Genomic DNA, 22,029 nt, shown 5'->3' with positions numbered 1-22,029 from the left:
ACATGGAATTTCGATATGAACTACGGAGCAAACCTTGGGTGCGTGCGTAGAACCACCTTATCTCTGTGAACTGTAACGAAGGGGTCTAGAACAGAAAAAGCCTGTAGTTCACTTACCCTCCTGATGGAGGTGATAGCTATTAAAAAAGCAGTCTTAAGAGTGAGGTCTTTGAGAGATGCTTTGTGCATGGGTTCGAAAGGTGAACCCATGAGTCTGGTAAGTACCACGTTAAGGTCCCATCCGGGAGCTGGGTCAGCTATCAGGGGGTATATTCTCTTTATTCCCTCCATGAAGGCCTTTATAACAGGGATCTTCCACCACGACACCTCGAGTTGGGAAGTGGTGTATGCAGAAAGTGCCGCTAGGTGGACTTTAATGGAATTGAACACTAGACCTGAATCCAATAAGTGGGTCAGGTATAGAACAATATGTGTGGGAGAGCAGTCAATAGGGTTGATGCCTTTCCCTCTGCACCAGAAGACAAATCTCCCCCACTTGCTAGAGTAGCAGTGGCGAGTGTTAGGTTTTCTGGCTTCCCTGAGAATGTCCATACATCTCTGCGGAAGCAGTAGATGTCCGAATTCTATGATCTCAGGAGCCAAGCTGCTAAGTTCATGTTCTGGGGGCATGGGTGCAGAGTCCTGCCTTTGTCTTGTGACAGCATGTTGTACGGGCAGGGGAGTTGGGGGAGATAGAGACATCTCCATCAAGTGAGCGAACCATGGCTGTCGGGCCCACATTGGGGCCACCAGTATCATGGTTACTTGTTCCTGGTGCATCTTGTGCACCACCTTGTTGAGAAGGGGAGTCGGGGGGAAAAGCTTAAACAAATTTCCCTGACCATTGCATCGACAGACCATTCCCCTTGGATTGGTTCTGGGGGTACCTGGAGGCGTAACGTAGGCATTGTGAGTTCTCCAGGGTTGTGAATAGGTCTATCTCTGGGAATCCCCATTGTGTGAAGACGTCGAAGACGATGTCTTGGTGCAGTCGCCACTCGTACTCTTCGGGCAGGGGGAAATCTCTGCTGAGTTTGTCTGCCAGCAGATTGAGTTCCCCTGGTACATGTTCTGACAGTAGGAACATGTTTTGTTTGAGAGCCCACTTCCATATATTTTGGGCCAGTTTGGACAGTCCTGGAGAGTGGGTGCCCCCCTGCTTGTTGATGTAGTACATGGCTGTGGTGCTGTCTGTAAGGACCAGCACAGTTTTGCCTTGTAGGTGTTCCTGGAAGGCTTTTAGCGCCTTGAACACCGCTAGTAGCTCCAGTAGATTTATGTGTTTGGCTGCTACATTCGGAGTCCACACTCCGTGAGCAGTCTGATGGGATAGGTGAGCCCCCCATCCTGTTAGGGATGCGTCTGTGGTTAGAGTGGCTTCCGCCGCTGGTGTGGCAAAGGGTTTCCCTTTTTCCAGGTTTTCCTTTGTCCACCATCGTAGCGAGAGAACCAAGGCCTGCGAGACCACCACTGGATCGTCCCATAATCCGCTGGCCTGACACCACTGGCTGTTGAGCCACTCTTGCATAGGGCGCATGCGCAGGCGTGCGTAAGGTACCAAATAAATACACAACGCCATCATGCCTAGCAAGCGCATTGCTTTGCGTACCGTCACCTCTCGACCGGTCACATATTGAGGGATCTGAAACAGCATGTTTTGGACCCTCTCGTTGGAGGGGAAGACGAGGCCGTCCTTTGTTTGAATTAGAGCCCCTAGGAATTGTTTGATTTGGCTGGGGTCTAGGCTGGACTTCTTTTCGTTGATGGAGAAGCCAAACTGGAACAAAAGGTCTACAGTCTTTTGGGTATTGGAGAAGCATGTTTCGTAAGAATCCCCTGTTATGAGCCAGTCGTCGAGGTAAGGGTAAACTGGGATGGACAACCTGCGCAGGTGGGCCACTGCCAGTACCTTCGTGAATACCCTTGGTGCAGATGCTATGCCGAAGGGTAGCACTCTGAACTGGTAGTGTTTGCCCTCTATCATGAACCTGAGGTATCTTCTGTGCGCTGGCAACATTAAAATATGAAAGTATGCATCTTTCATGTCCAATGTTGTCATGTAATCTCCCTGTGATAGCAGTGGGATCACTTCCTGTAAGGTCACCATACGAAACTTCTGGGGTTTGATAAACTTGTTCGCTGGGCGCAGATCTAATACAGGGTGCATGGTTAGATCCTTTTTGGGTACAAGGAAGTACACTGAATAAATTCCTTCCGTTACCTGAGATAGAGGCACGACCTCTATGGCTCCTTTTTCCAGCAGTTGTTGTACTTCTTGGAGAAGGATGGCAAGGTGTTCCGGTGTCATGTGTCGTCCCCTCGGGGGTCTGTATGTTGGGGAACTGTTGAATTCGATGCAGTATCCATGGGCTACGGTGGAAAGTACCCAGCGGTCTGACGTTATTCCCTCCCATGCTGGAAGAAAGGATGTTATCCGGCCCCCGACCGGTGTTGCATGGGAGGGGACGCGAATCTTCGCGTCACTTGGTGTTGTTGGGGGCTTGGGAGCCTCTGGGGGTGGACCCCCCGCCCTTTCCCCTGCGCTGTCCTCTTTGGCTGTACTGCCCACTATTGGTCTGGTAACTGGTGGCAGGGTACTGTTGCTGCTGATTCTGCTTTTGGCGTTGGCCACGAAAAAAGCGTGTGTTGCCATAGCCGCGTCTGGTAGTGGGCTTAGAGATCTGGTCAAGAGTTTTGATAGTATCGAACTCTTTTTTTAGCCATTTCCAGAGCCTCATCCACCGCCTTCCCGAAGAGGTTTGCCTCCTCAACAGGTTTATTTATTAAAGGCGCCTGTGTCTCCGGTTTGAACCCTGAGTTGCGCAGCTATACATGGCGTTTTAGGAGTATTCCCTGAACCAGGGAACGTCCCGCTGTCTCAGCAGCATCCAGAGAGTTCTTTACAATACTCTGGTTGACCTGGGTTCCTTCGCCAATAGTTGAAAGCAGGCGTGTACGTAATGGTTCCGGCGTCCTTGCGCAGTTTGGCCCACTGCGCGTCCGCGTAGCTGGCTAGCAAAGAATTGTTGTTCGGAATTCTTGCCGAAAAGGCAGCCGAGGATGTGACCCTTTTAGCAAGGGCATATAACCTCTTGCCCTCCTTGTCAGGTGGTGCCTCACTGGTGGACAGCGGCACCCCTGCCCTCTTCGTTGCATTAGATACTACAAGGGAATCCGGAATGGAATGTCCCCTTATGTACAGCGGGTCTGAGGGTGAAGGAGTGAAAAGTTTTTCAATCCTTGGATTAACTCCTCTGATTAGTACGGGTGTGGATAGCGAAGGGATGATTCTTCTCTTCACTGAAGCGAGGAGGGGAATGGTCTGGCTGACTGTGGGTCTCTCCTTAATTACTCTTTCCACAAAGTCTATTTCCGGAGAGATCTCCCCAGTGTCCAGTTCGAAATGTGCTGCTGCTCTGCGCAACAGGGCATTGAATGTGGGCTGATCGTCAATGGGAGACGTGTTTCTGACAGGTGAATTGTCTGGAGGATTTAGGTTCAGGACATCAGTGTCGGAATATCCTGATGGGGATTGCCAGGGATGAGAAGGTCCTTCTTCTGGATTTTCTCCGAAGCCTTCTCCTACCATGTCAGGGCTGTCTTCCAGACCTTCCTCTTGGTTCTGTCCTTCTTCATTGTCCACAAAATCATCCTCCTCTTCTAAGTATTGTTCCTCACCAGTGAGGTCATACACATTATGGATGTCTAAGGCTGTATCCTGCCTCGGGTATTTGGCCCTGGGGTCCTCCTGAGGCCCTTCTCTTGGGAGTGGGAGGGTTCTGGGTGTTCATAAACCTCTCCATTCTCTCCATGCAGAGATGGAGCCTCTCCATGGTTTCATGGGGTACCCCTGAGCGGTCTAGCGGTGGAAAATTAGTGTTTTCTTGCTGAAAACGGCTCGACCTCTCCCACAACGTCAAGGAAAGTGTCCCGTCGCCCTCCGAAAAGCCTTCCGGTGTGCTGGGGATCCCCCCCGACTGAAGGGGGGGTAGTCCCTGTTTTTCTTCGGGCTTTTTCGGCGTGTCTTTCGACCTTTGCGTAGCGCTCGATGTGTCTTTCGGCGTACGCTTCTGGGCGTCGGCTACAACGATCTTCGCCAAGCTCTCTGTGACTCGTTTGTCAGCGGAGGGCTGTGGTTTGGACGTTACGGGTGTCGAACGTTCTACGGCGGCGTGCGCTCTCTGCTGGTGCGCGCCGGCCGATGGTTTGGGGGCGGCGCCCTTATTTGCCGAAAGCCCAGTCGCTGGTCGCGGCTGCGAGAGGGGCTTCGAACCCGAACGGTCCGAGGAGGCCGCCGGTATAACCTGCGTCTCCTTGGGCGCTGATGCTTTCTTCGACGAAGAAGAGCTATGGGTTGTGTGCTTATGTGATGTATCGTGTGCGTCCGTGTCGCCGGGGTGTTCATCCCCATAAGCAGGGCGTGAACCGAGCCCGTCGGGGCCGGGGACAGACGACGAAGAGCGCGAGCGCTCTTTAGAGGGGTGTACGACTTCCGAAGCGGAGGTCGTGTTATCACGTTCCTCATCACTGTCGGTGGTAGCAGCGGCGGGTGAAGACCCGGCCTTCGACATCGCGTAGGCCGCCCACCTCTTGACCCTATGGTCTTTTAGAGTCTTTGGCTTTAGAAGCCGACAAGCCGAGCAACCCTCCTCTTTGTGATCGAGGGGCAAGCAGCGGTTACACCGTGAATGCTTGTCCTTCCAAGTAAACTTGCCCTTACAAAGTGGGCAAAACCTAAAGGGTGTCCTCTCCATAGCCTAGGCAATAAACCGTGATAACTACCCCAAGGGAAAGTAAGGGGAAAAGGAAAGGCATTCTCAGAAAAAGAATCAGAGATGTCCCACGACCCCACTCTCCCTACTGTATTTGGCCTGCGAGGCCAGGCCACGTGTTCGGCAACGCCGAAGGATCTCCTCCGCTCGTCCCCTCCGTCGGAGATCTTGCTCGGCGGAGAAAGCTTCACAACTGCGTTGAGGGAGGGATCGATATATTAAATCTTTAAACAGGAAAAAACGACCAAAGGTCGAGGAGATGGAATCTGCAATGTCTCTCGAGGAGCTCTGCGTAAAGACGACCAGTAGCTGGGCGGAAAAAAACAATCTGAGGGACCTCGACGCGTGAGGGATTGTGGGTACAACACACGTCACTATAGGGATAGTATTTCAGACACGCCTTGTCGACGTCCCTTTTCGACTACGAAAAACAAAATGCAATACTCCGCAGTGACCACTGGATGTCGGACCTATGCACAGCATGTGATTCTAAGCAGATTAACAAGCATCAGAAATTTAGATACATTACACACTGTAATCATATTTCTGATGCTTGTATCTAGTTAGATTCACAGGCTGTGCATAGGCCGACATCTAGTGGAAGCTGCGGAGTATTACAGTTGTTGTTCTCGAAACTCAAACAGGAACATCGACAGGGTGTGCCAATAATACGATCCCTAGTGTGATGTCCACTGTACCAATGATCCTTCACGTGTTGAGGTCCCTCAGATTGTTATTTTTCTGACATGAGGTAGCATGATGTGTAGCATGAATACAGTCCTAGCCAAGTAGATACGTATCAGACAAGTTCATAAGCATCCATGCGCCTTTGCGTGGGCGAATATGAATCTAAGCAGATACAAGCATCAGAAATATTTTTACGGTGAATAATGTATCCCTTCTGAGGCTTGTGGAATCTGCTTATATCACATTCCCACCTGTGTATCTTGTCTTGGAATTAGTGTGAATGCCGTAATGCTGAGTGAAAGTTTGTATTGAGCTCCATGTAGCCACTTTGCAAATGATGTCAAGAGGGACATTTGCAATGAAAGCCAGAGTGGCTCCTGTGCTCCTTGTGGAGTGAGCTCTGGGCGTAAAAGGCAGTGTCTTGTTTGATAGGGAATAGCACAATTGTATACATCTGACTATCCACTTGGAGATGGCATTCTTTGAAATGCGGTCTCCTTCTCTGCCTGGTGCTATGAAGACAAACAGTTGATCTGATTTTCTTAGCGGTCCGGTCTTGTCTACATAGTAGAGGATTGCCCTCCTCACATCTAGTGTGTGAAGTTTTACCTCAGCTGAGCTGGTGGGTTCCTGAAAGAAAGCCAGTAGCTCAATAGACTGGTTTACATGAAATATAGGTTTACATGAAATGTAGTGATGAACTTGGGGGAGAACCTAGAATGCGTACGTAAAACCAGTTTTACTTTGTACACTACAAAGAAAGCATCCTGCACTGACAATGCTTGTATTTCACTCACTCTTCTTAAGGAAGTAATAGCTACTCAGAGGGCAGTTTTGTAAATTGGCTGTTTAAGACTACACTTGCATCGGTTCAAAAGGAGGTCCCATGAGTTTAGTGAGTACAACATTGAGATCCCATCCTGGCGGTGGTTTAGAAATTGGGAGGGTGAAGTCTCTTTACCCCCTCCATGAATGCTTTAATGACACCTTCCACCACAAGACTTTATTGTGGGAGGTGGTGTAGGCTCACAAGGCCGCCAGGTGGACATTTAAGGAGTTGAATACTAACCCTAAGTCTAGGAAGTGGAGCATATAAGTTAGAATGTGGGATGGAGTACATTCTATGGGGTGGATTTATTTAGACTGGCCCAAATTACAAATCTTCTCCACTTGCCAAAATAACAGTGCCTAGTGTTAGGTTTCCTTGCTTCTTTCAAAATAACCTATATGGTGTTCCCCTTGGAGCTAGCTGGGGGAACCTAGATGTGAAGTCTGGGCATTGACTGTTTTTGCTTGTAGCGAACAACTCTACTGTGGGGTAACCCCATTGAGAGAAGAGGTGTTCTATGACCACTTTGTGTAGTAGTCGCCATTCGTGTTCCTCTGGTAGGGGATCTCTGCTTAGTGAGTCTGCCAGAGAGTTGAGTTCCCCTGGAACGTGCTGCGACGATAGGACTATCTTCCGTTTGAGTGCCCATTTCCAAATAATTTGTTGCGCAAGCCTGGACAGATTTGCAGAACGTGTTCCCCCAACCCCCGCTTGTTGGTGTAAAACATCAATGTATTGCTGTCTGTCAGGACTTGGATAGACTGTTTCGCTAAGTGAACTTCGAATGCCTGAAGGGCTTTGAATACTGCCAGCAGTTCTAGCAGATATATGTGGTTCTGTGCCGCAGCACGAGACCACAGACCCTGAGCTGTGTGGTGATGGTAATGAGCCCCCCCCCCACCCTGCTAGTGAGCCCTCTGTTGTGACAATCGCCTGTACTTCCAGATCGTAGAAGGGTTTCCCCATCAACAGATTTCTCTTGTCCTCTGCCCTCTCTCCCTACTGCGTGGGCCAAAGCCCGTAGCGGCCTTCCAAGGACAAAACTGATCCGTTGCTGGGAGTCTTCCGGCGGTCGTTCCTTGTTCTTCACCAGTGTCGGATGGTCTCGAAGTCGGTGAAAATAAAGGATAGTAAGGATAAACTATCATTAATTGATCATAACAAAAGGCGATAAGCCGAAAGGAGATCTCCGCTATAAGCGTCCGTCTAGAATGGCGGAATAAAAACAATGAGGGACCTAGACGCGTTAAGGATCATGGGTACAGTAGACCTCACACTAGGGATAGTATTACTGGCACGCCCTGTCGACGTCCTTTTCAGAGTTTCGAAAACAACTAATACTTGCAGCTTCCACTAGATGTCGGCCTATGTACAGCATGTGATATAAGCAGACTCCACAAGCCTCAGAGAGAGATATATATATATATATATATATATATATATATATATATATATATGAAAAAAATGCCTTTTAAAAAAAGACAGCAAGTGGAAAGCACTCCGGAGAGCAGCTGAAATCAAGAGTCAATGTCCTTGCAGAAAAAGAAAGTGGAAAAAAACTCCTCAGCACTCCTGGCAACACGTTTTCTTTATTGGTGTGAGTACATCAGGAAGGAAAACAAAAACAACGCGTTTCGCGGTGCACAGACCGCTTGATCACGTGGGTTTGCCAACAACACAGAGAATAGACTACAATTTATCCCCAGACTGACTCTCTGATTTCACATAGAGAGTGTCCACCTGCTATAGACCATTCGTTCCTCATGTTTTGTAAGGTAGCCATATTGGAACGATTCAACAGTATATGATTACTCATAGAGGAGTCCTAACTTTGTCCTCTAATATGTGCCAAATGAATTACTTTCATAATTTATGAATGCATAAAAAACACACAATGTGTAATGTAACAAAAAATGCATAATTTTCACAAAGCAATCATATGTATTTAAGTTTCAGCAATATACCATGGTTTTAGACATAATTTATATGTCTAAGAATACGTTTTACCAATGCATCAGAAAAGGAGAAAATAGTCTGATGTAGCTCCTAACTGCATGATCATAAATTAACAATGGTAACCTATGTAAAGTAGCGTCTAGCGTACTCAAATAAACCTCGGACTAGGTGCATATAGACGGTATATGATGTGTGCAAAATTGCCAAGTATAAAACATTTGGATGTGTGTGCAAAATAGCATTCCAGCAGCAAAATTACATGCATAGCAGCCATAAAATAAAGTGCATAGTGCTCTCCGTCCATGCACATACCTCTCTTATTCATATAAGCCTCTCAACTTTATGCTTTAATCTATGGATACATATATATACACACACACACGTACTCCCAAGCAATACGCACAAGCAGGGGAATGTTTACAGTCCGTGTGCAGAGAATAGGTACCAAAGGAAGGGCTACTGCCATACTTGGAAGCTGAAAGATTGGAAAGGGAAAGAATGATGAAGGACGAGAAGCTCAAATGAGAGTTCATTAATGTAGTATTAACAAAAGGAGGGGGATGTTGGGAAGGCGGGACGGTCATCCCAATCGCTTTTGGATACGGCAGAGGCCTGGAAGTCTTAAGTAGGAACTCGGGTGTAGAGAGGGTCTATAGGGAGGGGAGGGTGGTTCGTGCTTTGGCTTTAGAGTACATTGCGAATCAAAACGCCAACTTACATAGGAGCAGCCATATTGAAATCAAGGCCTAGCTTTGTGCTGCAGACAGAGCCGCGGCTCAAGCCACACACATGAAAATAAGTTTGTGCATGCAGGAATAGGTTGTAGCATGGGCACCAGTGACAAGGGCGGAGCTGTAGAGATTCATAGACCTTTCATTGTCTCATGTTGACAGCATTCGTAACCCAGGAGTGTGTCCTGCAAGACCACAAGGGGGTTTAGAGCTCTCTGCAAAAAGCGCACGAGCCTCCGACCGTCCCCGTCCCAGCTTCAAGTAATAGCGCCCAGATGCCCCGTCCCAAGACCCCAGACCACAAAACTGTTAGACCCCCAATCGATCAGAAAGCAGAGACCAGTTGCTTTCACCATAGGTCATGTGATTTGTGCTGGGAGGGGTAAAACATAACTAAAACGAGGGTGGGGAGCTTTGGATGGGCACCGACATGTTTGGAATTGAGCTGGTGTGTGCGATGCAATGACGTCAAAGTGTCCTCTTAGCCCTTGTCTGCAGTACCAGGTGCACATTAGGTTAGAGCATGTATTGTTTTTTCTTCCCATAACGACCATTTAATTGTAGCTTCATGTCTTATGATGCACAAGGAGAAACCCACATGGAAGATGGTCATATGTGGCTGGCACCAATGGCCTTTGATACCTTATGGAGCAGGTAGCCTATCTTTAGGGTCTCACCAACCAGCCATTTGGATTTGTACCTTATGTAATTTACCTCACTGATGACGCCAGGTGCCTTCATAAAGTGTTGTTCGTACTGATTTTACCAGAATGTTCCGTGGCAGCAGAGTGCTTTGCTGGTGCATCTTTATTTTAGTGGAAATAAACTTGTTCTTGCGAGAGGTGTGCTGGGCCTTTTCCCCTAGTCGTTTGCATTCTTTCTGGTGTGAGCGTTGAGGGGTTTCTCTACACTACTGAACTGCAGACTAGAAGGGGCGGGAGGAGGGGAATGTTGCCTGCCACACTCTCTAGATCCTTTCTGAGGCAGCGACATCCAAATAGGGGCCCGCAAGGGCAAATGAAGATTGCACGCTTGCCATAGTAAAGGTATGCACCACCACTTACACCCATAAATCATTCACGGTTCACTCTAGCCTATCTACGCTCAGAAAATAAGTGCGTAGCTGAGAAGGGGTTTGAGACAATGCAATCTGTGATCTGAAAAACTTAACACATCTTCAGGCACCATTTGACAAGAATTTGGACTACAGTTTCTGTCCTGGTGTTTGTAAAATGTCAATTATTCTTGGTTTTCTATTGTTCTCGTGTTTGCTGCTCTAGAAAAGTAAAGAACGTTCAGGTTTTTGCTGCTGTTAAGGAAATTACTATTGCACGTTAGTAAAACTATATTGGTATTCTGAAGAAATGTATGAACTACAAGTTACTATGATGAAACATTGTGCTTTGACTGTCACCTACATAATCTGGAGTAAAGTCCGGGTGTTCCATCTGTCCCAAGTTTAGCATTTTTGAGGGTGCCCCATTTATCGTGCCAGTTGGCTGAAGTTGATAAGCATATTCGTCTTTTACTAAGTATGCATGGTCTTTTCTGATTTACAGACTGTCAATTTTCATCGGAATGGAACACCTCTAAATACATTGGGCAATTGAAGGGAAACTTCTGAACACTGGTTCATAGTCAGATAGCCAACTACGTGGTCATAAAATACAGTGGATGTTTTCCTTACTGTTTGAGTGCATTTAGTAAACCCTTGCATCGTTGTCTTCTCTGCAGATCATAATTTACTTCATCAATGCCACGGTGGCAGCCTTAAATGCCCAGTTGTTTGGGCAGAGGACATCAGAAATCCTGTCAGAAATGCACCACATTGAGCGGAGCCGTGGCCTAGGCCAGGAGATTGGACCATTACCGAACAAAGCCTATGCCAATTTGCGAGAGTCTGACGCAAAGTACAGGAAATTGTCTAGCCAACTCTCCTTCCACCACAACATCTCCTCAATCTGTAACATGTGCTGCATCATCTGCAATGGCCTAAATGTATATTATTTATCCAACAATCTTTCAACTTTATGATGTAGAGGAATGCAAGCTGTCCCACTGCTCCAAATAATATGGCTTTCCAATGGTTACGTTTACACAATGAACCTATGGAGTCCTACTGTGCAATATTTCTGTTTATATATATAGGATTGTCTGCTATAGTGGCCCGTGCACAACATTCAGGATGTGATTTTGAAGGGAGTTCATTTTTGTAATTTAAGAAGTTCATAAAGTCGTCCAAAAATATGATCAATGTCATATTGTGGCACTAAGGCATGGAACGCAAATGGCAATATTGTTAGATAGCCACATAATGCACTTGTTCCTTCTGTGAGAGCATTCATAGTAGGTAGTGCGCTGCAGTCCGAAAAAGCCTACTCAATCAAGGAAAGTTTTCATCTTATAATCCAGTGAAACACAAACATTGCCATTTTAATCGACCATTCCAAAAGTACACGTGACCTTTTCTCAGGTGAAATTAACTGCTGCTCTTCAGGAATATACAACATAGAACCTCTTATTCAATGCATGTGCTCTTCTTGAACAGTCTGTTTGCTATGTTCCCTCTTCCATCTTCATTATGTATTGGGCGATGCTATTTTGGGTATATGAGCCACTATACGGTCCAGCTCTGAAGGTTTTACGAACGAAAATAACAAGTATCTGTTAAGAAAACGCACCAATGTACAAAACATATGCAGAGTCACTTGCATACAATCATTTGTATTGTATCTGGAGTTGAATTATACTGCCCATATAGCGTGGCTTATTTTAAAATACGATGTATATAGTCTTATGGGTGAGTGAAAGGGGGTTATGCTTTACCAAAGAACGCAAAAAAGTGACGAGATGTATGCATCAGACCTATGCATTTATTGTATATATGTACTGTATTCTCTAATGCACTTAAATACAATGTAAAAAATGTGCCTTCTAAATTAATATAAATCTTTCTCTTCCCATGTTAATGGGGATTTGCAAGTCCACTTTTTAAAAAACGTTTATCTATAACGAAATAAAGGCATGGGGTCTGGAGCAAACTGGCTTCTGCACTTTGTAGTTGTGAGCAAATAGTGAGTTACACAAATCTTAAGTGAACAGGGAGCAGACAACTTGCACCCGAATTCATGTTTACTTTTCACATGCAAGTAGTGTCAAACAGTGGAGGAAGTGAACCACATTTAGGGAGTTACAGTCCCTGCAGATTGCCTTCATCTCCTTATACAAGTTTGGAACAAGGGCAAATTGTGTCCTGGGAGAAAAGGAACAAGCGATTTGCTTCTTATTAAGTCATAAAGATGCATGCAAATTGGTTCCACCCACGTGTGACACAAACTGCGCTGGGAGTTAAAATGCATTTATACTCAATGGGGAATAGCCGCCCTCACCCCCACCCCACGTCTGCAACATGAACACTTTTTAAAAATTTGTATTGGAGGCTTTGACAAAGGACGGAATCGTCGAAGCTTTGTGCAGAGCCTTGACAGTGTACAATACTGTGCGGAAACTGAAATGCATGCGTATAAACGCTTTTTTATTTTGCTTGTTTATCTGAAAAAGATTGGGTCCGTCCCTAGAATTTACCACTGTCGAAAATATCTTCTTGGTGAGAAGTTATTATAAATGGTACTTTTCTTCGATGTTTTCTGATAGGAATGCCCTTTCCAAATGGAGTGACGTCATTGGTTCGCGTGCATGCGATTCCCCGAACTGTTTGAGACTACAATTCTCTTTTTTCATGTAGGACTGTTGATTCACATTGTAATGTTCATTGGAGCACCCACCATCCAAACGTAGGTCAAACTTAGTAAATGATACCTCTAGTTAAGTCTTTAACCTCAGCACAAGCAACAGCGCTGGCATTTAACATACCAAAAGTATGGGTTGATGGGCAAATGCCAACCCAGTCTATTTAAGTAACGCACTAAAATTACACTTTCAGGTTCTTGTAATTAATATGCACAAAAGGGAAGTGTTTCTAAAATCATGGTGATGTTTATTTCCTTATCTCGCCCGATGAACTTTCTTGTGCGATAAATAATTTAAACAAAAAGAGGATTGCTTGGCAAAAAGTATGAACGCCGGAGTTCCAGCCTTGACAAAATACCTGTAAGAAACACAATAAAAGGCATTACTTTAAAAAAAAAATACACACACACTTTCACACCCAACAACAAATACATATTCATACTTTTCCAGTAATTAAAACAGTATCAACTCCAACACACAAAAACACGAGTATGCAGATTGTTTTGCAGGCATTCAAGGCAATAATAAGAGAAAATGGTTAAAAGGTTCTTAAAGGGGAAAACATACGTTTCCTGCTACTCCCATTCGTTTTCCCATAGGGGAAAAAAGCTGCTTTCTTTGACATGTGCACCATGAAAACCGCTGGACAGATTAGCACCAAATAAGAAATAGGTTGGGCACAATAATACTTTTTTGTTAAGGTGCGAATATGTCCAATTTTGTAAACATTTGATGGAGTATGGGACGCCAGAGTCCCTAAACAACGTGTGTATATATATATATATCTCACATTGTGCAGTGCAGCACTAAGGCTTTTCCGAAATGAAAGATATTTTTTTGGTTTTTGTTCAACGGAAGTGTTTACTTCGGGAAGCCGAAAAAGAAAATAGCTCAAAATGATAGTTGGAGGAGAGAAAGGGGTGGTTTCACACCAGGGAGGCGGGGGCAGGGGAAGTGGACCAAATAGTTAGGTGCCTGCTTTAGGGAGGGTTGGCGAGTCAGTTTTCAGTCGGATCCTTTTAGTCTTACCACAGGAATCCCATGGGAACATAGAAAGACGAGGCTGGAAAAAAGGTGAGTCACAGAAAAGAGCAGAGGAAATTAGATAATAGGAGAGGGTCAGTAGGGATATGCAGGGGGGGCGGGGGAGCTCACATGGAGAGAGGCAGTGGCGCTGGCAACGATTTTTAATTTGAGCGTTTGCACATTAATGTAGTGATCTGAAAACACTGCTTGTGGTAAATCGGACTCAGGAGATGGACAAGGTCATCTTTTGCAACATGGATTTCATTGCACCAAAGAAAATAAGACCTATATTGTCCCTACTTCTAAGGTGGTTATTTGCCCTATCTATGTAAAATAAGGAACAAGTTACTTACCTGTAACTGTTGTTCTCCAGCATGGGTCTGGCATGGATTCACATGCTCATGAATATTCCCCGTCGTCAGGCTGGGAATCCTCGGTAAAGAAAAAACCAGTATCAGTTTCGTTTCTGATCTGTCTTTCGTAGTAATAACCAATCACTGGTCTCTGCGTCATACTGACCACAGCCAATGACTGCCCTCTACCTAAGCACCGCCTCTGGCAGCCATCTTCAGATTTGGAAGCACGTGAAGTGGCAGTATGACCAAGTGAAGAGCCGCAGAGGGGTAGGCGGGAGGGTTCGCATGTGAATCCATGCCAGACCCATGCTGGAGAACAACAGTTACAGGTAAGTAACTTGTTCCTTCTCCAGCATGGGGTCTGGCATGGATTCACATGCTCATGAATAAAGAATACATAGCAGTACACACATGCACAACCACGGGAGGTGGCAAAGGCTCAACATTAAGCATCACATCAACTCAACATTAAGCATCTTACCTCCTCACCAGGCTCACCTCAGGCGAACAGGTTGCGCAGCACTGCTTGGCCGACCCTGGACTCCTCCCTGGAATCCCGGTCGACGCAGTAGAATTTCGTGAAGGTGTGCGTCGACCTCCACGTAGCAGCCCTGCATATGTCCAGCAGGGGCACACCAGATAGGAACGCCGTGGTAGCTGCGATCGCTCTGGTGGAATGGGCTCTCGGACGGCCAGGCAGCGGTCGGTTTGCCAACCGGTGACAGTACATGATACAGCCGGAGAGCCATCTGGAGATGGAAGCCTTCGAGAGAGCCTTCCCCTGATTGACAGGTCCAAAGTTCACAAAGAGTTGTGACGTCTTCCGAAAACCTTTCGTGCGGTCCACGTAGAACTTCAGCGCTCTAGCTACATCCAGCGAGTGCAAAGTCCTCTCAGCCGGCGACGAAGGCGACGGGAAGAACACAGGTAACACCAAGGGTTCGTTGAGATGAAAGTCCGACGGTACCTTGGGCATGAAGGAGGGGTGCGTCCTGAGCACTACCCTCGTGTCGTGGAAAGTCAAGTACGGTGCCTTGCAGGAAAGGGCCTGGATCTCTCCCACTCGTCGTGCGGAGGTGATGGCCACGAGAAAAACTGTTTTCCACGATAGAAACTTCAACGGGGCCGAGTGCAGAGGCTCGAACGGAGGTCCCATGAGTTTGGTCAGTACCACGTTGAGCTCCCACGCCGGGGCCGGAGCCTTCACCGGCGGGAACGATCTGAACAGTCCCTTCATGAACTCTTTCACCAGACGATGAGACCACAAGGACGTCCGGCCCGTGGTTCTGGTGTATCGGGAGATCGCAGCAAGATGAATCTTGATGGACGCGTGTGCCAGACCAGCTTTGGCCAGCGTCAGCAGGTACGGCAGCACTTGGGGAGCCGTAATCCGTAGAGGGTTAATCTTCTGTGCGTGGCACCAGACAGAGAACCTCTTCCATTTGTGTCCGTAGCATTTAAGAGTCGAGGACGCCCTGGCCTTTGCAAGAACCTCTCTGCAGTCGGCCGGTATGTCGTATCCTCCAAACTCTAGCGCTGCAGGAGCCAGGCCTGCAAGTTCAGCGACTTCGGGTCGTGGTGGAGGATGGCGCCTCCTTCCCTGGAGAGTAGATCCGCGTCCGCCGGCAGCTTGATTGGCGGGGACGCCGACAAGTCCAGAAGGTCCGGGAACCATATCTGCCTCGGCCACGCAGGTGCGACGAGGATCATCCTGCACCGTGACCTCTTGAGCTGGTTGACGAGCCGGATTAGCAGAGGCAAGGGAGGGAACGCGTAGAGGAACAGGCCCTCCCAGGGGAACGAGAAAGCATCGCCCATGCTCCTCGTCTGGGGAAACCTGCTGGCGAACCTCCGGCACTTGGTGTTCGTCGCCGTCGCGAACAGGTCGATCTGGGGTGTGCCCCACCGTCGGAAGAGGCGATCCACCAGATCCTGCCGTAGTTCCCACTCGTGGCACGAGCGCAGCTCCCTGCTGAGTGAGTCGGCGATGGTGTTTTTTATCCCTGCCAGATGAAACGGCACCAGAAGAATCCCTTGGGCGACGGCCCAATGCCACAGGTCCTGCGCCTCCTTGGACAGCGCTGGGGACCTGGTTCCGCCCTGTTTCCTGATGTAAAACATGGTGGTGGTGTTGTCGGTGAAGATCCTCACCACCTTGCCCTTGAGGGACGGAAGGAAGGACCTGAGGGCCCAAAACACTGCACGGAGCTCCAGGACGTTGATATGCAGGGACTTCTCCGTCGGGAGCCAGAGTCCCCTTGCGTGCAGATTTTCGGTGTGCGCTCCCCACCCTTCTAGGGAGGCATCCGTGGTCACAGTCACCTGGTGGGCTGGGGTCTGGAAGTCCATGCCCGCCGTCAGATGCGCGCGGGTGCCCCACCACCGTATCGCTCGTCGGAAACTCTCGTCGAGCTTGATCCTTTCCTCGAAGCTGCCCGTCGTCTGGATCCAGCGCGCATCCAGGAACTCTTGCAACGGGCGCATCCGGAGCCTGCACATGGGAATGAGGTAGATGCAGGAAGACATCATCCCGAGGAGGGACTTGATGGACCTCACCTTGGCCGCGTCGGCCACCAACATCCGTTGCACCTTGCCCAATATGGTCCTGGTCCTCTCCTCCGACGGGGAGGCCAGAAGGGACACTGTGTCGAGCCTCGCTCCCAGAAACAGTGCGACTTGCGCGGGCACCAGGTGGGATTTGGCGTAGTTCACGGAGAATCCCAGGTCCGTGAGGAGTTGGACGGTCCTTGCCGTGTGGACCACGGCGAGCTCCCTCGTCTTGGCGCGGATGAGCCAGTCGTCCAGGTAGGGGTAGACGTGAATCCCCTCGCGGCGCAGCTGCGCCGCCACCGGTGCGAGGCACTTGGTGAAAACCCTGGGTGCCGACCGCAGTCCGAAGGGAAGGGCTTTGAACTGGTAATGACGCCCTTGGACCACGAATCTGAGGAATTTTCGGTGCCCCTTTAGGATGGGAATGTGGAAGTAGGCATCCTCCAAATCCAACGACGATAGGAAGTCTCCTTCCTCCAGCTGACCCAGGACGTGCTGGAGGGTGACCATCCGGAACTTCTGCGCCTTGATGAACTTGTTCAGGCGTCGCAGGTCCAGGATGGGGCGCCATCCTCCCGTCTTCTTCTTCACGAGGAAGTAACGCGAGTAGACTCCGGAGCCCCGAAGCCTCTTTGGGACGAGTTCGATGGCGCCCTTCCTGAGCATCGCCTTTACCTCCAGGAGAAGTTGAGGGACGTGAAGTTCTTTCCTGGCCACGGGGGGGACGCGCGGGCACCTTCTTTGAAACTCGAGCGCGTGGCCCCGGGCCAGGGCGTCCAGCACCCAACGGTCGGTGGAGATGGACTCCCACACGCTGACGAAGCCCGCCAGCCGGCCTCCCACCGGGGTGCTTCGGTGGGGGCCCGACCCCACGGCCGGTTCAATCCTGCTTGGACGCGGCCTTGCCGCCTTGGCCTCCTTGGCGACGACGGCGGGGGCCGCCAGACTTGCCTCGTCCTCTGTAGGCCTCTTGCGACGACGAGCGGGCCGCTTGACGGTAGGAAGCGAAACCGCCGCCGGAACCTTTGGAGGCGCCCTTGCCTCCGCCGCTCCGAAAGGGCGTCCGCCGTTGCTGCAGCACTCCAAGGGCCCGGGCCGTCTCAGTATCCGCCTTGATGGCCTGAAGGGAATCGTCCACTGTCTTCCCAAACAGGTTGTTCCCGTCGAAGGGCATGTCCAGGACCCTGTTCTGGACGTCCTGCCGAAAGTCCGTAGCCTTGAGCCATCCGCGACGTCGAAGGCAAACGCCGTTGCCCATCTGGCGGAACCCAGTGTCGGCGATGTCTGTCGCCACGGTGATGGCGTGGTCCGAGGCCACCTCACCTTCCTGCAGGATCTCAAGGGCCTCCGCCCTCTTGTCGTCCGGCAGAAAATCCAGCAGGGGAGCTATCTTGTACCAGAGTTCCCTGTCGTAGCGGGCCACGATAGCCAAGGCGTTGGCCGCTTTAATCGTCGTCGCCGCCGACGAGATGACTCTGCGTCCCATGGCATCCAATTTCTTTCCCTCGCCGTCCGGCGGGGAAGTCGACGTGGAGGCCGCACCCCCCCCCGCTTTCTTCCTGGCTGCCGCGGAGACGACGGAGTCCGGGGTAGGCTGCGCCCGGAGGCATAGGGGGGCCGAGTCCGGGACCCGGTACTTTTTCTCGTACCGGTCTCTTTTCGCTGGCGTCGTGGAAGGGTTCTTGAGGAGGGAAAGGCCCTCATCCCAAATGTCGTCCAACAGAGGCACTGCGAGGACCGTCTTCCTCTTGGTCTCGCGCCGTTGGTAAAGGAAGCCTTCCTTTTTCTTCTCCTCAGGGCAGAGTTGGAAAAGCTCGGATGCCCTGGCGATCATTGAGTGGAACGATCCAATCTCGTCGGGCGGAGAAGCCCTGGGGGGAGGCGACGACGGAAAATCCTCGTCGTATGCCTCGTCGTCCGTACCCGTCGCTGCCGTGTCAGTCCCCGTATCATCCCCTCGGGTGGACGGGGAGGAGGGCTGGACGGGGCGCGATGGTTGAAAAGGAGGCGGTGGATGGATCCTTCTTTTCTTGGTAGGGGGAACACCAGAAGGTCCCGGTTCTGGATCCCCCGACGGGAGAGGTTCCTCCGTCGGTAACGGTAGTCTCGTCCTTATCTCGGAGCATAAGGACTGTATAGCCAACAAAATGGCCGCTGAGTTGTCTTGCGGCGCTGGCAGAGGGGAATCCGACGGGCGAGCAGGGGCCCCGTCGGTATCCTCGACGATGTCGTCGTCGTCACCTGCGTCGGGGCCCATTCCGACGGGCTGGTCTTGTTCCACGCCTAGGCCGTGGCTTAAGACCTCGATCAGTTCCTCTTCTGAGGTTGAGGCCGAATCTACGACGACGCCCTGCCCCCCCTTCTTCCCCACGGAGGGTTTCACGGGGGTCCTATCGATGGGCACGAAAGAAGACTCCCTCCGAGGAGGCAGGGAGATTCTGGGCCCCGAGGCCGCCACCACTGGTGCAGCCTCCACAGGCTGGGCCAGGGCCGCCGCGACCGTTTCGATAGAGGGCTTGGTCGAATGGATCAAGGCCTTCACCACCTTAGGTGCGCTCACCGCCTTATCCTTGAGGGAGGGGGCACTGCCACGCTCCTCCTCTGCCTTAGAGCTCGACCGGGGTCTCTCCAGGAGCTTCGCCGGGTGCTCGGCCTTCCTCTTACCCGACCCAGAGCGTTGGCTCGTGGTTGATGGTGCCGGGGAGGGTGCGCCCTGCCTGGCGCCCGTAGAGCCCGACCGTTCGGCGCTCCCGGTGCCAGCGGACTCGCGGTGCTTGGCCTTATGTTGGGCCCCCGTCGCCGGGGCGCCCTCAAAGGTCTTAGAAGACCACTCAGATTTCTTCTTCTTCTCGCCAGACGGGCTCTTACCCTCCAGCCAGCTGGCGAGACGTTGATGGCGGTCCTTCATGGTCCGTTCCGACATGTTGCCGCAAAACGCACAGTCCTTCTCCACGTGCGTCTTGTCCCCATGAAGGCAGTAAAGGCAGAAAGAGTGTTCGTCCTCCTTGAAGACGTTCTGCAGCTGGCATCCAGGGCAGGCCCTGAACAGCTTTCCGGGCGTCGAGCTTCCCTTCTCCTGGGCCATCTCCGAGACCGGGCCTGAGAAGCTTCTGGAGTCCTCCGAAGTGTAGCTCGACGAAATCTTCACCCTTGAGGGGCACAGATGAATCCGACACGGGTCCCCGTTGATCGGATGTAGGATCGGTGGAGCTTGAGGCTCTTTTGACCGAAAGAATCGAAGTTTTTGTGAAAAAGCGCGAAAAAATAGCACTAACGCTCGAGAGCAATAGCACGAGGATCCCAACACATGAACGTGCGGTAAAAATCTGAAGATGGCTGCCAGAGGCGGTGCTTAGGTAGAGGGCAGTCATTGGCTGTGGTCAGTATGACGCAGAGACCAGTGATTGGTTATTACTACGAAAGACAGATCAGAAACGAAACTGATACTGGTTTTTTCTTTACCGAGGATTCCCAGCCTGACGACGGGGAATATTCATGAGCATGTGAATCCATGCCAGACCCCATGCTGGAGAATAATGGGTGCTCATCGGGATGTCTTACAACTAAAATCCAGTCTTCCGTCCAAAACTTAATCTTACCCAAGCTCTGGCCCTACCACTAACACAGCAAATTACCAGAAACTCAACCAGAAAGCTATATGAGGGATTATCGCTCAACATTGTCAATGGTGGTTGATTTATGACCCCCATACAAATGTCTCATACTTTCTCCCAGGCCACCTGCCTGGTTGTACACTTCAAGCATCAGGTTTATCCAGTGTTTCTCTGCCTTAGGAAACAATTTATTTATTTGGGTAAACCTGTAATTAGCCAGTCCAAAACTATGGTGTCTCACCCAGTCTTGGGGTTGCTCTTCCTTCCTTCTTGGGAGCACTGCTGTCAGGACCTTGTCTTCAGTCCTGCTCGTCACATCCAGTGTCAGTGTTCGACCTTGCACACCCCATCTTGGGGTCCATGGTTGCCTTTTGCCCTCTTGCCTTTCACCCAGTCTTGGGGTACCTGACGTTGTGCCCCTTCTTGGGCTCTCGGGAGTCTCACTTGAGGTATCCAATATCTCACCCCTTCTTGGGATGTCTGGATTCTCATGCCTTCTTGGGTTGGCTTGTACCTTGCCCCCTTGCTGGGCCTTGCCGCCCTTCTCCAATGTCCCACGCATAGCACTGAAAGTTGGACCAGAGAGCAGCAATGTGGTGGGCGAGAGGTGCCAGGTATTGGTAGAACAGCCAGGTAGAGAGGATAGAACCCTGGGGAACACCACAGGTAGAGAGTGAGCTAGAGGAATGGAAGCACCCAAGTTGGACCTGGGAGGGTCGATCAGAGAGGAACGAGGTCAGCCAGACCAGGGCCTGATCGGTGAGATCGAGCTTATCACGGAGACGATTGAGCAGGATGGCCTGGTTGACCGTGTTAAAGGCAGAAGAGAGATCGAGTAAGATGAGGACATGAAGCTCAGAACCAATGTATTGCCCCATGTCATTGAAGGGAGAAACCTAAAGATCCTGTGAAACCGACAGAGGCAGCAAGAGAGAGACTTTGACCTATGTAGTAATGCACAGGAGGGATCATCCTCCTTTGAGGCGGAGCCATTAAGCAACACCATGCAGATGGCGTGGAGAGCATACGAGCAAGAAAGCCTGCCTAACGCTGCCGCCTTCAACAAGGCCAGGACCAAGAGGAGCCCTGGCTCGCCAAACAGAGAATAGAGATGACCATCCCAGAAGTGGCCAACTAGCACCTAGCAGAATAGATACTGAAGTACTATTGTGCACAGACAGGAAGAACGGATGCAAGCAAAACGACGAGAAGGACCAGAGGGGAACCAAAGTCGCGGTTCTGCAGTGACCAAGAAAACCACCTCCCCGATGAACGCTGCCACAGATAACAGGGTATGCTCGTTTTCAGGCTTCCATCTGTCACCTCTTCTCCTTCTCATCTCTGACTGTCTGCTATCCAGGAGTGGTGTGCCGCCAATGATCTCTGCCTTAATGCCAGTAAGACAGATTCTCCTCATCATCGCACCTGCACCCTCCTTTCCTGTCACTCTCTGGCCGGCAGCCCTTGGCCCTCTTCCTATTCCCACTGTTAGGCTAAAAACCTCTGGGTCATCTTCGACTCCACACTCTCCTTTTCTCCTCACATCTCTGACATCTCTAAGAAGTCAAACTATCAACTGCACCTCCTCAGAGGTATTTTTCCTTTCCTCTCCTTCCCCCAGAAGCTCACTGTCTCTAGAGCTCTGGTTCACTCTAGGCCGGACTACTGCAACAGCCTCTTTCTAAATATGGCTGCTTCTTCTCTCCGCCCTCTGCAACTCATCCAGAACAGGACTGCAAGGCTTGTCCTTGGCCTCAAG

At 50.1% G+C, this 22,029-nt stretch overlaps 1 protein-coding gene and 1 long non-coding RNA gene across 3 annotated transcripts in view; one reads left to right on the top strand and one right to left on the bottom strand.

The window, feature by feature from the left end:
- The window catches only part of LOC138546237 (uncharacterized), a 340,336-nt gene extending 328,321 nt beyond the window's left edge, over window positions 1-12,015 (top strand). The window contains exon 4 of the long non-coding RNA XR_011290904.1: window positions 10,709-12,015. This is a non-coding gene — a long non-coding RNA (uncharacterized lncRNA). The remainder of the gene's footprint in view (window positions 1-10,708) is intronic.
- Window positions 12,016-12,948: 933 nt separating this feature from the next.
- Window positions 12,949-22,029, bottom strand: part of TTC4 (tetratricopeptide repeat domain 4) — a 501,109-nt gene continuing 492,028 nt past the window's right edge. For both annotated transcript variants that reach the window (XM_069642123.1, XM_069642122.1), the window contains one exon: window positions 12,949-13,082. In XM_069642123.1, coding sequence (XP_069498224.1) covers window positions 12,980-13,082 — 103 coding nt within the window. In that variant the 3' untranslated portion in view covers window positions 12,949-12,979. The remainder of the gene's footprint in view (window positions 13,083-22,029) is intronic.

Source organism: Ambystoma mexicanum, chromosome 1q (assembly GCF_040938575.1).
Source record: "Ambystoma mexicanum isolate Mex_15411 chromosome 1q, UKY_AmexF1_1, whole genome shotgun sequence".
Classification (NCBI taxonomy): Eukaryota; Metazoa; Chordata; class Amphibia; order Caudata; family Ambystomatidae; genus Ambystoma; species Ambystoma mexicanum.
The sequence above is the reverse complement of the archived record's forward strand: the minus strand, read 5'-3'. Positions and strand labels throughout refer to the sequence as shown.